General features: G+C 42.9%; 1 protein-coding gene and 1 long non-coding RNA gene across 2 annotated transcripts in view; one reads left to right on the plus strand and one right to left on the minus strand.

Moving 5' to 3' along the window:
* Window positions 1–4,814, plus strand: part of LOC119264062 — a 35,897-nt gene extending 31,083 nt beyond the window's left edge. Inside the window, exon 4 of the long non-coding RNA XR_005130746.1 lies at window positions 4,402–4,814. This is a non-coding gene — a long non-coding RNA (uncharacterized LOC119264062). The remainder of the gene's footprint in view (window positions 1–4,401) is intronic.
* Window positions 1,138–15,652, minus strand: part of osbpl2b (oxysterol binding protein-like 2b) — a 36,604-nt gene continuing 22,089 nt past the window's right edge. Inside the window, exons 10-14 of the mRNA XM_017715682.2 lie at window positions 14,764–14,890; window positions 7,131–7,256; window positions 6,905–7,028; window positions 6,649–6,739; window positions 1,138–3,121 (exon numbers count right to left, since the gene is read on the minus strand). Of these exons, the coding sequence (XP_017571171.1) occupies window positions 3,019–3,121; window positions 6,649–6,739; window positions 6,905–7,028; window positions 7,131–7,256; window positions 14,764–14,890 (571 nt within the window). The 3' untranslated portion in view covers window positions 1,138–3,018. The remainder of the gene's footprint in view (window positions 3,122–6,648; window positions 6,740–6,904; window positions 7,029–7,130; window positions 7,257–14,763; window positions 14,891–15,652) is intronic.

A 15,652-nucleotide genomic window follows, 5' to 3' on the forward strand; every position in this document is an offset into this window, starting at 1 on the left:
TCACGAGGAGTCTGGCCGCTTCCTATTTCTCCCATTATATCAAAAGCAGGCCTGCTGAACAGCAGAGGGCGCTCGCGAGTCCTCAGTGAATGGGAGTGAATGGAAATCAACGGCTAAAAATGAAAAGTTAAAATAGTTTCTAATCACAGAACTTTCCTTTAATCTCAGACGGCAGGAGGACGAGTTTCACTAAAGAACTCACCTGTTTGTTTCCTTTATTCTACAGCAAACGGGTTTCAGGCAGCAGGAGGCGGGGCTTTACTGCTAGAGCGGGATGATTGATGGGTGAGCGGAGCAGCTCATTGGCTGTTCGCACTCACTGACGTCATGAGGTGCCGTTTAAACTCCTATAACTCGAGTTTAAAAGCTCTTAAATATAACAGCGGTGTTAAAATGTTTTAAGCTGTTCATGAAATGAAGGAATTCTTTCACATTAAAATGTTTGAGTATTTATAAACGACGATTTTGCTCAAACGCTCCAATATCAACTCATTCATTTTGGGCTTGCTCAGGAGCGCCCCCTAGCGTCTGAAAAACCTGAGAACGTGGGGCGAGGGGTGAAAGGGGGCAGAGGAGGGACAGGTTTAGGCCTCCAGCCCTGATTATAACGGGTCAAACTGCCGTAACGCCAGCTGGAACAATATTTTAAAGACTTCTGCCGAATCACGTTTTAAGCGGGATTTTGCAAATAAATACATGCAAAAATACACCTGTCAAAAAAAACATGTCAAAAAAGGCTCTGGTAAAGAATCAGGGACGTTTTCCTCATTGTACATTTTATTTCAAAAGAATCAACAAGTTTAAACTAGAAGATCTATTAGTAGAATTTCAGTAACACCAGAACGCCATCCTTTCAAATCTGAATGGAAATTAAGTAAAAAAAAAAAAAAAAGAACCCCGAACTGAAAATAAAATGTTTTTAATAATTTCTCACCGACAAAAAAAAAAAAAAAAAAAAAAAAAAAAGTATTTAAATACTATAAAAATAAATCATTGCACAAAACAGTAAGCTGTGTGCTCGTGATTACTAAACATATGTGCAACATCTGGAACAACAAAGGCATCTGTACACAGGAACCCGCCGCACGAGTGAGTGAACAGAAAAACACTGAACTTACAAAATGAATCCACACAAAGGCAAATAAAATCTAGACTTTAATGTATATTAGTTTTTATATTGCTAGCTTTCAAATCATCAAATGTACATTTAAATGAAAGAGCAACTATATTAATGGATGCAGTCAAGTAGTGTGATGAACTGTACTCGTGTACATCATACAGCTTGTGAAAATGTGCCGCCATTCTCGCTTCTTTAAATCGTTATTCCACAGAGAGAAAGATGAAAGTGAAATTTGGTTAGCCAGAGAGAGACAAACGGACAACAACAACAACAACAACAACAACAACAACAGGGTCCTAATGAATATTAAAACACCCATGACAATGAGTGAAAGACAAACTTAATAAAATGGTCAAGTATTAGTGACAATTCTGGATTTAAATTCAGGCACTGAAGGGAAAGAAAACCGATCAGAATCTTTAAAATAAAGTTAAATTCTATCGTCACTGTGCTTCCAAGACGAACGCGTTCGGTCACCTTCCACAATCTGCAGCACTAATCGCAGCTACAGCTCATGAAATCGACAGCTTGTGAAGCAGAACACGGTTTCTGGCGGGAACGATCGACGTGATCATAAACACCAATGCATGTGGGCGCTGAGGAGGAAGGCTACTGGCTAAGATGGTACATTGCTGGAGCTTTACAGTCACACAAACCGTCATTCTAGACTTCGAGGTTGTTTCTTCATTGAGACTAAACTATATGCACATCTATATTCAGACACAGGTACATGTTACTACACCGGGCTTTGAGCTGTGCGGTCGTTTGCATAGTTTCTGGCTGCTGTGCACAGTGTGCGTCTTCGTAAGTTTGGGTTCAGTGATTAATACGATGTGACTGGTGATGTTTTACAATAATCAATATGACGAGTGAGTCAGGTGCTCAGCTGGGGACAAACACAACTACACTAAAGTGAAGGAACTTACCATGTTATAGAAAAGTGATGGGGGGGGGGTGAAAGAAATCTGCAGAGAATTTTTTGACCAGCAAAACATGAATGCTGTTAAGGGAGGACAGGACTGAGGACATTTACCTTCACATTTCTGCTTTTTACATTTCTAACGGGGATATTTTGAATAATGAGGCATAAAGTGTGACCCTCGCAAGCGGATTTGACCCTCAGCTACCATCAAGCCAAATTGCTTTCTTGAAAATCCTGGGGGCAACAAACGGTACCTTAAGGTGAAGATGGCACGGCTTCACACGTTCACACATAAGGAGGAGTTCATCGTCAGTCCACTCGGATTAACCAACATAATAATTAACCAGACTTCATTCTGGGCTACTTTAATGGTGAGCAGTTGCATTTTTAGCAGCTCAGTGTTGTCCAATGTGGAGAAATGCGATACTTGTGATGCGCCCCCAGTCGCAAGAAGGATGCGGGCGGTAATGAACTGTGAAAGGTGTACGAGTTTAATGACCACAGATGCTGCTGCAGGTCAGACGGCGGTAGGGAGACAGGAAAATTAGGAAGGGACGCAGGAACGCAGTTCTAAGGCAGAGAAAAAGGCAATTCTCTGAGTCTCAGTCTCTCTTCTCATCTTCTGTACATTTCTCATGTTTGAACAATAAGCTGGTCTCGAGTGCTGTGAAGTGCTCCCGCAGCAAAAAAGCCCCTTTTATCTGGGGGGAGGGGCCTAAATTACTCCAAAGTGTTCCTCTCCTCCCCTTTCACCTCATTCGAATGAGCGCTCAAATCCCTGATTTCACTATTGCTATGGACCGAATTACTAATGGATGTTTCCCTATATCACAAGATGGTTTGTATGGTTGGTTGGGCAGAGATGAAGAAACGTCTAGTGTTGCTACATCAGTTCCAGACGATCGGGATATGATGCTTGGTGCAGGGGCACTGGGTAGGGCAGAAAGTGAGGGCACTCCGGAACGCTGGTCCCCTGTCAGTAGATATCGGGACAGTCTGTGTATTTCCTATCAAAGTAACCTCCAGTGTAGAGCCAGTCCTGCAATCCTGTGTACGGGTTCGTGACCAGCTCGAACCACCTGCATGAGAAACGAGCAGAAATTACAAAAAAAACAAGGTGGAAAAATATATCAGCACAGGATGGAAGAGAAAACAAGACTGTTCATATGTGCACAGTTACAAACAAAAAGGTCCGTTTCTCCTTCATCAGGGTACAGACAGGGTAAATGTTCCCTCAAAGCTCCAGCAGTGGGTTTAAGGTCTGATTGTGGAGCTTAAATCAGGTTCTCCAGGTGAAAAGTTGGTATTTGTTCCTTTTCATAACCGAGTGTTTTAAATCAGAGCAGTAGAGTAAAAGCCTGGAGGCGAGGCGAGGCGGGGTGTGGAGTCAGTCCAGCTTAGAACAGATCATTTCAGTGGATTATGGTTCAGTTATGACTGAAGGTGCTGAGATGGAGGCTTGAGGGTTCCACCCCAGAGACAAGAGGGGAACCGACCCAGAGACAGTCTAGGACCTTTATTTCTGAGAGTGCACTGGTGCCACATAGTATAAACTAAAAATTCAGAGTAACTCTGTTATAATAATAATAAAAAATTTTACTTGTAACGCACTTTACATTTGAAGCAAACCTCAAAGTGCTATACAGTAGAAGCATCTCTATAAACTCAAAGATATTATAATAACTGTTATAATAGTTAATCATGATTAACAAACTGTTTCACTCAAATAATGGATACAGCTTAATAATAATAATAATCTCATTAAAAACACTCTGCCACTATTCTGGTAGGGAAGCTGTAACTCTGACAGAGCTCATCTCATCACCGCTGCTGCACATGAACAAAGACCAAGCAAAAGAGACCAGAATGACCACAAAGGATGAAAAGATATGTGGAGACTTCAGACACAACCTCCAGAAAACACTACGATTAGAAGATTAGCTTGACTGGTGCACTGAATCTGTATGATCTGCAAACCTCTCAAGTTAAATTCTAATGCATTAGATTTTACAAAAAAAAAAAAAACAATAGAAATGCCTATTAAACCTCAAATCTAAATAATAAGCAGCAATAAGCAATAATTTTTGCCAGCTTTTTCAAATTTTTAATCCCACCATAAATGGTGCAGCCGTTACATTTAGGCGCCTTATGAGCTCTACAGACAAAAGTATTGTGACACTTAAAATCACTGAATCCAGGTGTTTTCAGTCCCATTGCTACAGGTGTATAAAATCAGCACCCTGCCTTTAGACACATTAGTGAAAGAGCGGGTCTGAAGAGCTCACGGAAATCGAGCGTGGTGCTGCAATCGGACTCCACTGTTGCAAAAAGTTAATTTGTGAAATTTCATCCCTCCTAGATTTCCCATGACTAACTATGAGTGACATCACTGAAAAGTGGAAGCGTTTAGGAACGACAGCGACTCAGACACGAAGTGTCAGACCACGTAAAGTTACAGAGCGGGTCGGCGAGTTCTGAGGAGCATAGAGCATAAAAGTCACCAATGCTCTGCTCATCAATAACGGAAGAGTTCAAACCTCCTCTGGCATCAACATCAGCACAGAAACTGCACCGGGAGCTTCATGGCAGGGTTTCCATGGTCGAGCAGCTGCATGAAGCCTTACATCACCAAGCACGATGCCAAGCATTGGCTGGAGTGGAGTAAGTCACCGCCACTGGACTCTGGAGCAGTGGAAACGTGTTCGGTGGAGTGACCAATCAGCTTCTCTATCGGTCAGTCTGATGGACGAGTCTGGGTTTGCCAGGAGAACGTTCCCGGCCTGACTGCACTGTGCCAGCTGTAGAGTTTGGTGGAGGAGGGATGATGCTATGGGGCTGTTTTTCAGGGGTTGATCTAGAACCCTTAGTTCCAGTATGACTGAGCCCCAGTACACAAAGCAGCTCCGCAAAGACACGGCTGGGTGAGTTTGGTGTAGAAGAACTGACCCTCAGAGTCCTGACCTCAACTCCATCAAACATCTTTGGGATGAACTAGAACGTAGATTGTGAGTCAGACCCTCTCGTCCGGCATCAGTGTCTGACCTCACAAATGCTCTTCTGGATGAATATATTATCTAAATATAATAATTATAACTATTTTGAATGTTATCCTCTACTAGCACATCGTACTGAGACATATTTACAGACAAGACGGTAAAATGGATGTAAACTTTGTGGCTTCCCAAGGAGGTTTGATTTCCGTTGGACAAAGGCTCTTTTTGACATGTGGGTTGTGACCCTTGCCTTAGAAGGAAGGGTCACTGCAAGTCAATATAAAGTTTTCCTCACCAGCTTTATAGTATGAGAAAACATTTAGGAGTGGTATCTTCCAGGATGACGACGCCCCCATCCACAGGGCACAAGGAGTCACTGAAAGGTTTGATGAGTATGAAAATAAACTGCTGTGGCCTTCATAGTCACCAGGGGCCATATTACAGAAACTTCATCAGTCTGAAATCTTATCTTATCTGCTAAGTCACCATGACAACTTTAGCTAAGACTGAAGTTATTAGTTATAAGTAGCTTATCATTAACTCCAGATAAGAAAACAGTATTACGGAAACATCCTAACTAGACTAAACCTCCCAAATACTGTCCTAACTTTAAGATAAATCCACTCTTAGGCAGGATCGTTCACTATAACAAGCACAAATGATGCTACATTCATCTACAATGAAAGCGGTGCTTTGACTTGTGAGTTTAAATGGCTAAAGCATTTGGGAAATGGAGACTGAAACTGTGGAGCGGTGATGCTCTGATAAACAATAGGGGGTGCTGCCACAATATTCTTAACTCTCAGTTTATTGCACTTAAGTTTTATTTGACCTTTTTGACATTGGTAACGGTAGCTACCGTTAGCTGTCTGGCTAACTAACTTGGCAATGCGTTTACGTTTCAGCTGTGTGCGCGCATGGTCGGTTGCTAGGTAACAGACATGACAACCGATTGTCGACTTTGACCGAGTAAGTGAAGATTTCCTAACCTGAGATAAGATGCTGTATGATTATATACGATTCTTTTATCAGGATCAGATTTGCTTCTGCAATTTGTGAAAAATCTTATCTTGACCTGTCATATCTCACGTTTAAACAAAAAGATGGGAGGTTTCTGTAATACGGCCTCTGATCTCAAACCCAGGTGAACACCTATGTAAGATTTTGAACTGACATGGTAGACAGCACTGCGATGGACTGGCGACCTGTCCAGGGTTTATCCTGCCTTCCGCCCGATGACCGCTGGGATAGGCTCCAGCCCCGCCCCCCCCCGCGACCCTAAGGGAGAAGCGGCTTAGAAATTGGATGGATGGATGGATGGATGGATGGATGGATGTTCCAGAAACATGCAGAATCTATGCCAAGGCTCATAAAAGCTGTTCTGGCGCCATGTGTTGGCCCAACGCTGACAATATTTGTTTTAATTTCCTTTAATCGGCCATCTGTTTAACTGCCTGTGTATTTTAAGTACATTTCTTTTAAAAAGTTTAGTTGTGTGTATTTCTATATTTATCTTTTCAAATAAATCAAATGTAGCTTCATATTAAAAGAGCCATAATATCAGTGGATGCCCTCAGCGAATTTCGTAGTAAGCAATTGCGCTCAGTGCTTACCTAGTGGACCACTCCTCATTGTTCTTGGCCCTCTCTTTACGAGCTGCCCTCTGCTTCTCCTCCAGCCTCTCCTTCTCTCTGCTGGCCTCATCTAAACACATGCACATGCAAATGCACACAGTCACTTTATCTCTAATAGCACCGTTGGCATGAAAAGAAACGCAGATCTTTGGTCAGGAGCTGTGTTTTAATTAGAGAACACTAGAGGGCGCTGTGGCACTGCTTACACATTTAGGCACAAGAAAGATTTCATTACCCATGTCACCGTTCTCCATGGCTCGGATATCAGGCCGTAGGCGGCAGTCTGTCGGGGCCAAAACTCCCTCCATGCCAGGCTCCGATTCATTCAGTGTGACGGCAAAGTTAGTGAAGTTATACATCTGTTAAAGGCCACAATCAGCAACTGGTTTTCCACATTCAGGAGTCAACAGGATAAAGTATAAAACCCAGGCTATGGGAAAAAAATGCGTATGTGTACTGACCTCCGCTGAATTAGATGGTCTAGATGATACTCTCCACAGCAGAGTGCTACCAGGGATCACAGCTACAGTCTCCTGTACCTCCGGCATGTCATCCGCATCCTCGTTCTCCGCAACCTCTGACTCTTCCTGAACATATGCATGTAAGAGTAACAGCGTCATCCTCCCTCTTCACATTAACGGAGTTAGAGCAAACATTATCTATCCAAAGAAAAGAGGCTTTTCATACACACGCTGTGTGCCTCTGGCAAAATCACTGCATACGTTTTAACCAACTAATATACCGACTAATATACCGATACTTCACGTATTTTAAAAGCCATATTTTTCCTTTCTAAAATGTATTTTTATTGCAGTGACCAGATATTTTACACACAGTGAAAATCACTGCACCTTTTCCCACTGCCACACCAAACCAAAACGGCCTTTATATTAAACAGAAAATACATTAATTGTAACAGTTTAAATAAATAAATACAGACACTATATTGCCAAAAGTGTTCACTCCCCCATCCAAATCACTGAATCCAGGTGTTCCAGTCACTTCCGTGGCCACAGGTGTATAAAGCCGAGCCCCTCGGCCTGCAGACTGCTTCTACAGACATTAGTGAAAGAATGGGTCGCTCTCAGGAGCTCAGTGAGTTCCAGCGTGGTGCCGTGATCGGACGCCACCTGGGCAGCAAGTCCAGTCGTGAAATTTCCTCACTACTAAATATTCCACAGTCCACTGTCAGTGGGATTATAACAAAGTGGAAGCGATTGGGAACGACAGCAGCTCAGCCACGAAGTGGTCGGCCACGTAAAATGACAGAGCGGTCAGCGGATGCTGAGGAGCATAGTGCGCAGAGGTCACCGACTTTCTGCAGAGTCAATCACTACAGACCTCCAAACTTCATGTGGCCTTCAGATCAGCTCAAGAACAGCGTAGAGAGCTTCATGGAATGGGTTTCCATGGCCGAGCAGCTGCATCCAAGCCTTACATCACCAAGCGCAATGCAAAGCGTGGAATGCAGTGGAGTAAAGCTCCGCCACTGGACTCTAGAGCAGGAACTCTTAAAGCTTCAGCACCAAGAGATCTTGGACAATTTCATGCTCCCAACTCTGTGGGAACAGTTTGGGGATGGCCCCTTCCTGCTCCAACATGACGGCACCCCAGTGCACAAAGCAGGTCCATAAAGACGTGGAAGAGCCAGTTTGGTGCGGAAGAACTTGACTGGCCTGCACAGAGTCCTGACCTCAACCCCATAGAACAGCTTTGGGATGAATTAGAGTGGAGACTGTGAGCCAGGCCTTCTCGTCCAGCATCAGTGTATGACCTCACAAATGTGCTTCTGGAAGAACGGTCAGAAATTCCCATAAACACTCCTAACCCTTGTGGAAAGCCTTCCCAGAAGAGCTGAAGCTGTTATAGCTGCAAAGGGTGGGCCGACATCGTATTAAACCCTATGGATTAAGAATGGGATCTCATTCAAGTTCATATGCGTGTGAATACTTTTGGCAGTATAGTGTACTTAATTATAGACTAAAATAATTTAAAATACGATAATATAGTATCATATAGTGTTGCATTAATAGCTTTTCCCCAATGTACTTTTAAAACACTGTCAATAATTTGTTTTATTTAGTCTACAGCTAGAGCAGCTTTTCAAAGTGTGATTACACAGGCTCCCAGGTTGTGTACATTTTTTGGTTGACCTCCTAATATTCAATCTTTTCTAATTCGAGAATCAATTCCAATTCCAGTTCAATAAATTCCTTCTCCTTGCTAGGAGAGTCGGAAAGGCAAAAGCATCGCTTTTTGTACTATTTACTGAAGCACAGCTTCCTAGCACACCAAGAACAGCTGTTTCCATTCTAGGCTGTATCTCCACTTCGAACGCATCAGACAGGAATTTTAAAACTGACCAAAATTCGGACAATTGGGGCAAACCCAGAACCTGCGAGTCAGACTGGCTCTGGCAGAACAGCAACGGTCACATGTATCACAAACCTCAGGGTAAATTTCTGCCACTTTAGTGTTGTTGTAATAACTACGGTGGAGGATTTTAAACTGATTTAAGCTGCGCCGGGTACAGGACGCTGTTCCACCGGACGGTTTTAAGCAGAAATTTGTTCTTAAAACCCACGTCTGCAGTTCTGATTTTCACCAGTGGTTTCTTTTTTCTTTTTATTTGTAATTTTGCTTTTACTGGTTAAAGTCTTTTGAAAAGAAAATACAAAATTCAGATTTGATCAAAACAACAGTAACAGTACTTCAATTCGCACCACAATTATGACTAATTACATCTAAAGACCGTTTCATTATGATCCTATTCAGCTGCTTTACTTTCAATGCTTGTAAGCTTTTATGTATGTTTTTCTTATGATAAACATTTTGATAATAAAGTCAATATTAATAATCATTAATAGCGGGATAATAATTATAATAATCATTATAGCGGGAGAGGAAAAGTAAGAAATTTTTTCTTCATTTACCACGAATATTTCTGGCTTTCCCTTCAAATTAGCTCCTTAAAAACTATTTACACTACAAGCGTGGAAACATTCTTTAACTGAGAGGAGAGGAAATAAATGGATAAGTCATAAAAAACCTACGTTAGTTCTGGTCGCCAGGGTCTTATATACACCTGCCACTTAGTCACCAGAGTTTTCCGATTTGGGGTTTTGTTCTTCGGTAAGAAAAGAATCTACACACACTCAAGAGCATAAAGATGAGAACAATCCAACGGTTTAATCCTGCGCTTTACTGGTTTACGATCTTTCTCAAGAACAAACTTAAGAAAAAAACTTTGGAGAATGAGGCCCAAATCTCAGGGCAAGGGCTGCGTTAATACAGGTGCTGATCAAAAAATTAGAATATCATGAAAAAGTTGATTTTTTTTGCAGTAATTCCATTCAAAAAGTGAAACTTGTATTATATATTATACTCATTTATTACACACAGACTGATATTTCAAGTGTTTATTTCTTTTAATTTGATGATTAGAACTGACAACTAATGAAAACCCCAAATTCAGTATCTCAGAAAATTAAATTAGGATATTGTGAAAAGGTTCAATACTGAAGACACCTGGTGCCACACTAATCAGCTAATTAACTCAGAACACCTGCAAAGGATTTAAATGGTCTCTCGGTCTAGTTCTGTAGGCTACACAATCATGGGGAAGACTGCTGACCTGACAGTTGTCCAAAAGACGACCATTGACACCTTACACAAGCAGGGCAAGAGGCTGGCTGTTCACAGAGCTCCGTGTAGAAAACCGTGTAAAGCAGTAGGGCTAACCGCACCCTGGAGAGGACTGTGAAACAAAACCCGTTCAAAAATGTGGGGGAGATTCACAAAGACTGGACTGCAGCTGGAGTCTGAGCTTCAAGAACCACCACGCACTGACGTACGCGGGACACGGGATCCAGCTGTTGCATTCCTTGTGTCAAGCCACTCTTGAACAAGAGACCGCGTCAGAAGCATCTCGCCTGGGCTAAAGACTAAAAGGACTGGACTGCTGTCGAGTGGTCTCGAGTTCTCTGATGAAAGTAAACTTTGCATTTCCTTTGGAAATCAAGGTCCCGGAGTCTGGAGGAAGAGAGGAGAGGCACTGAACCCACGTTGCTTGAGGTCCAGTGTGAAGTTTCCACAGTCAGTGAGGGTTTGGGGTACCATGTCATCTGCTGGTGTTGGTCCACTGTGTTTTCTGAGGTCCAAGGTCAATGCAGCCGTCTACCAGGAAGTCTAAGAGCGCTTCATGCTTCCTCCTGCTGACCAACTTTATGGAGATGCAGATTTCATTTTCCAACAGGACTTGGCACCTGCACACTGCGCCAAAGCTACCAGTACCTGGTTTAAGGACCATGGTATCCCTGTTCTTAATTGGCCAGCAAACCCTCCTGACCTTAACCCCTTAGAAGATCTCTGGGCTACTGTGAAGAGGAAGATGCAATACGCCAGACCCAACAATGCAGAAGAGCTGAAGGCCACTGTCAGAGCAACCTGGCCTCTCATAACACCTGAGCAGCGCCACAGACTGATCGACTCCATGCCACGCCGCATCACCGCAGTCATTCAGGCAGAAGGAGCCCCAACTAAGTACTGAGTGCTGACCATGTTCATACTTTTCAGTTGGCCAGCATTTCTAAAAATCCTTTTTTTTGTAATTGGTCTTAAGTAATATCCTAATTTAATTTTCTGAGATACTGAATTTGGGGTTTTCATTAGTTGTCAGTTCTAATCATCAAATTAAAAGAAATAAACACTTAAAATATCAGTCTGTGTGTAATAAATGAGTATAATATACAAGTTTCACTTTTTGAATGGAATTAGAAAAGAAACCCACAAATCTAAGCATTTTTCCGTTAACACATTAGGATAATCATTATTTTATCTTAATTTCACGTTGTTTCAACATATGATGGTCCATTTCTTCATAAGCAGGAAAAATAAATCATTAGTATGTTGCGAATGTTTCGGTAGCTAGCTGGCTAACTTTCCTGTTCCACCTTAAATAGTCCAGCAGTTCTGACACCTGAAGCGCCAGAATGTAACTGCTGCTCCATTTAAGGTGGAACGGGAAAAGAAAACTGACTTCAGCTTCACATCACTGAAGAATTAGGGGGGGTGATAATAAATAACTGCCCCCCTCTTTGAAGGCGTATGATCCCTAAATGTAACTAAAGCCCAGCAGTGAGGAGCTGAACTTTCCCCTCCTCTGCTGTCCCTGCAGACGGGCAGGGTCGCCTACAGAGCGGCGCTAGTAACTGTTAATGAAGTGATGCTCTTTTATTAGAGGGGCTCATTTCAGAGGAAGATCTCAACCACTGCCCTGTAGCTCAGGAACAAGGGGCAACACTCGAAAACAAGGGGTCGGGGTAGAGAGAAGAAAAGGAATCAGGCCGTAAATAAACAAGAAGCCAAGATAAAAGAAGCACGTACAAAAGAACAAAGAAAAAGAATTCTAAATGAAGAAGACACAAGATGTGCAAAATCACTAGAACTAAGGAATGTCTACGCAGCCTTCATGTGTGAACAATATCGAAGCCACTCCTGTTCACACACACTCAATGACGCAGCTGCTGCAGTTCTGCCCTGGAATGACCAGTTTTCCTTTACAGGTCACTTAAAGTGCATTCAGCATTACTCAGCGTGGCTGCAGAGCAAGAATCCTGCAAGTCTGCTTCTAACATATTCAGCGTTGGTAGACGGGCGCCTTGTAAAGCAAGTTTACTGCTCCAAACCTACTTTTTTGTTGTTCTCAGTAACTCAGTAACTTTATTATGCCATAGGATAGTGATGACATAAGCGGGGGGTGGGGGGTTGAAAATGATTGAACTTGAAAATTATTTCTATTTGCCTTAAATAACTACACACATGAATACTGCACTCAATGCTAAGAGACGCATTCTGTAGGTATTTGTCAAATGTTTGGTTACGCCACTGTCAACAATCAGCGGATGCACGTCAAACCGTACAGACGGCGTGACTGAGAACTGAATCAGGGACCGACTGCGCTGCCTGTGCGTTGTGAATGATTCACCTGCAAGACGCGACAGAAGCCGAGAGCCGAGAGACACACGGACCTTTAATTCAGCGTTTTCACTCCAGGTTTGGAGCCGCTGCACCGTATTTAACATCGTTTCCCCGTTCAAACGTCATTTAAATCCGAAACAGAGAGTAAAGCTATCCCGGCGGTCCGCGGCTCCGTTAGGGGGACTGACCAGCTAAAGTTCTCTAAAGGCCAGCATTGCTCACATCGGTGTTAATTAGCTGACATCATTTCCCTCCTATGACGACAGAGTTTATCTCCTCTTTATGAAACAGCTTGGGATCCTTTACCCACCCTGACGTGAAGAGCTGGTGGGCTTCTGTGCTGTTGAACGCTGTGAGAGACTCCAGATTAGGGAGAGGGGCTGAGAATGAGATGAACATAAACGCCAGGAAAACACAGACTTGGTAGTTTCCCACCAGTTGCAGTGGGACCAGGAGTTCAGGGGAAACTGTATAAGGATCACAGCCGGTTTTATCGACTTTATCGAGGTCACGTTTTTCTCTTCCAGAGTGAGGAGAGTCATTTTAGCCATCTTTCACCTCTAGTTACGTTCATGCGGAGCAAGTCCAAAATATGGCAGCCACAACACGAACATCACATGACAAACCCCAGGATGCGCTCGTTGCACAGAGCCCTGCAAATTATGCAGGGGTCTCGCCTCCTCCCCGTCGAGGATGTCTGAGAGGAGTGAAATTAAAACATTTGGCTTTGACCAAAAACAAGAAAACGCCACAGGGCTGTTCTGTGACCTTGTGCCGCACAAAAGTGAAAGTGAAATACAACATTTATCATAAATATACCATTTATCATGTTTGATGAACGGCAACAAAACGTGTTGCGTGTAAACGTGTGTTCATATGTGCAAGCACTAAATAAAACCTCTGTGGAGACCAGTCCAGACAATAGACGGGCACGATGGCACGCTCCTCATTGACGCACATGATTTTAAAATGACCATCTAGACTCTGTCAAGGTTTAGTTGCAGCTCTGGACTAATACAAAGTAAAAATAGGCTCCTGATTAAATATTGAATTTAAAAGTGATGATCATTGGGTAATATGGATGCACATGCTCAGTAAATAATAACTATAACCATCATGCATTTCTCTCTCTTTTCTGCTGTGGAGACTTATCCATGCTTTCGTAACATCTAGGATTCACTCCTGCAATTCTGTGGTACATGGAGACTCCTTTGGCTTTCAACAGGCTGCAGTATGTGCAAAATTCAGCTGCTGGGGTTTTAACCCACCCAAGACCCCGGGAGCACATCAGCCCAACTCAAACAGCTTCACTGGCTCCCAGTACAGCATCGCGTTCCATATAAATTGCTTGTGCTGGTTTTTACATTTTTTAATGTCCTCACCGCCCCTGAAGTCTGCTTCAGTTATGCTCTCCAGCTCGCACCCTTTGCTCCTCTGACTCATTTGCTCCAAGTTCCTCCTTCTAAGCTGCGCACTGTTGGTGAGGGGGCATTCAGTGTTGCTGGCCCCAAGCTGTGGAACAGCCTCCCCTCTGAGCTGCGTGCTTGTTTGTGTATTGCTTTTACATACGTTCCTACATGGTATTTTTTATTTCTTTTTAAATTTATTATTATTTTTATCATTTTTTTAGTCATTGTACAGTGCCCTTGGGTGTCTTGAAAGACGCTTATCAAATAAAATTTTATTATTATATTATTATAAGTATCCAGCCAAGCCACATTAGAAATAGTATTATATATATGAAAATCTAGGGGAGCCAATTTGAACGGTCGGGATGCAGCTGATAAAATTAATAATAGGATTACCTATATTTATTCAGGTGCAATGTTTAGGTTTGTCAGTATGGGAGTAAATATTAATTGCTGGATACCTATTGTTTGTTTATACCTCATTCTCTACTGCCTGGGTCTAATAACTCATAGACCGACACACAGAGCAAGCGGTTTTAAAGGAGGGAGGACTTCTGTGGGAGCACTGGGAGGTCAGGTGGGTCCGTGGCAACTGGGTCACAGTCAGACAGGAGATCCCCAGGGAGGTCAGGAATGAATGGTTATGATGAACGACTAATTTCTGTGAAGTGTTTATTTAGATCATCGAAGGGGCAGATATACTCACCGGCTTCGGTTTCTTGGTCTCTGCTGTTCCTCTCTTATCATTCTTGCGATGGGACTCGTACACCTGCGGGTCCACACTCCACAAGCATTCTGTCCACTTTCCATAGATGACACAGCGCTTCTTCTTACTGTCTCACACACACAAGGCAAAAGAATACTGTACAAAAAAATGACCACCATTAAGAATCACTACAATCTACAGAACACGTCCACTGCAAAGACTGACCATACAACTTAAATATATATTGCTGTTGTTGGAAGACAATATCTTGTATCTTCATTTTTGGCCGTTTTTCAGCTTTTGACATCAATGTAAAAGTTCCTGTTGTCGTTACTTTGTGTGTAAATTTCATGATGAATGGACCAAAAGAAACGGCCCAAAATTAGTTTTAAAAAGAGGCTGGCTGGTTCCACTGACTTACATTAGAGGTAAAATAGGGTTTTTCCTTCTCCTGTAAAGTTACCAACATCGATATAAACATTATACACTGATCTCGCATAATAATCCTTGTTTCTGCGCTCACTGTCCACTTTATCAGCTCCACTGACCGTATAGCTGCTCTCTGTAGTTCTACAGTTACAGACTGTAGTCCATCTGTTTCTCTGATACTCTGTTACCCTGTTCTTCAGTGGTCAGGACCCCCATGGACCCTCACAGAGCAGGTACTATTTGGGTGGTGGGTCATTCTCAGCACTGCAGTAACACGGACATGGTGGTGGTGTGTTAGTGTGTGTTGTGCTGGTTTGAGTGGATCAGACACAGCAGCGCTGCTGGAGTTTCTAAACACCTCAGTGTCGCTGCTGGACTGAGAATAGTCCACCAACCAAAAATATCCAGCCGGCAGCGTCCTGTGGGCAGCGTCCTGTGGGCTGCGTCCTGTGACCACTGA

This window comes from Pygocentrus nattereri, chromosome 9, assembly GCF_015220715.1.
Source record: "Pygocentrus nattereri isolate fPygNat1 chromosome 9, fPygNat1.pri, whole genome shotgun sequence".
Lineage (NCBI taxonomy): Eukaryota > Metazoa > Chordata > Actinopteri > Characiformes > Serrasalmidae > Pygocentrus > Pygocentrus nattereri.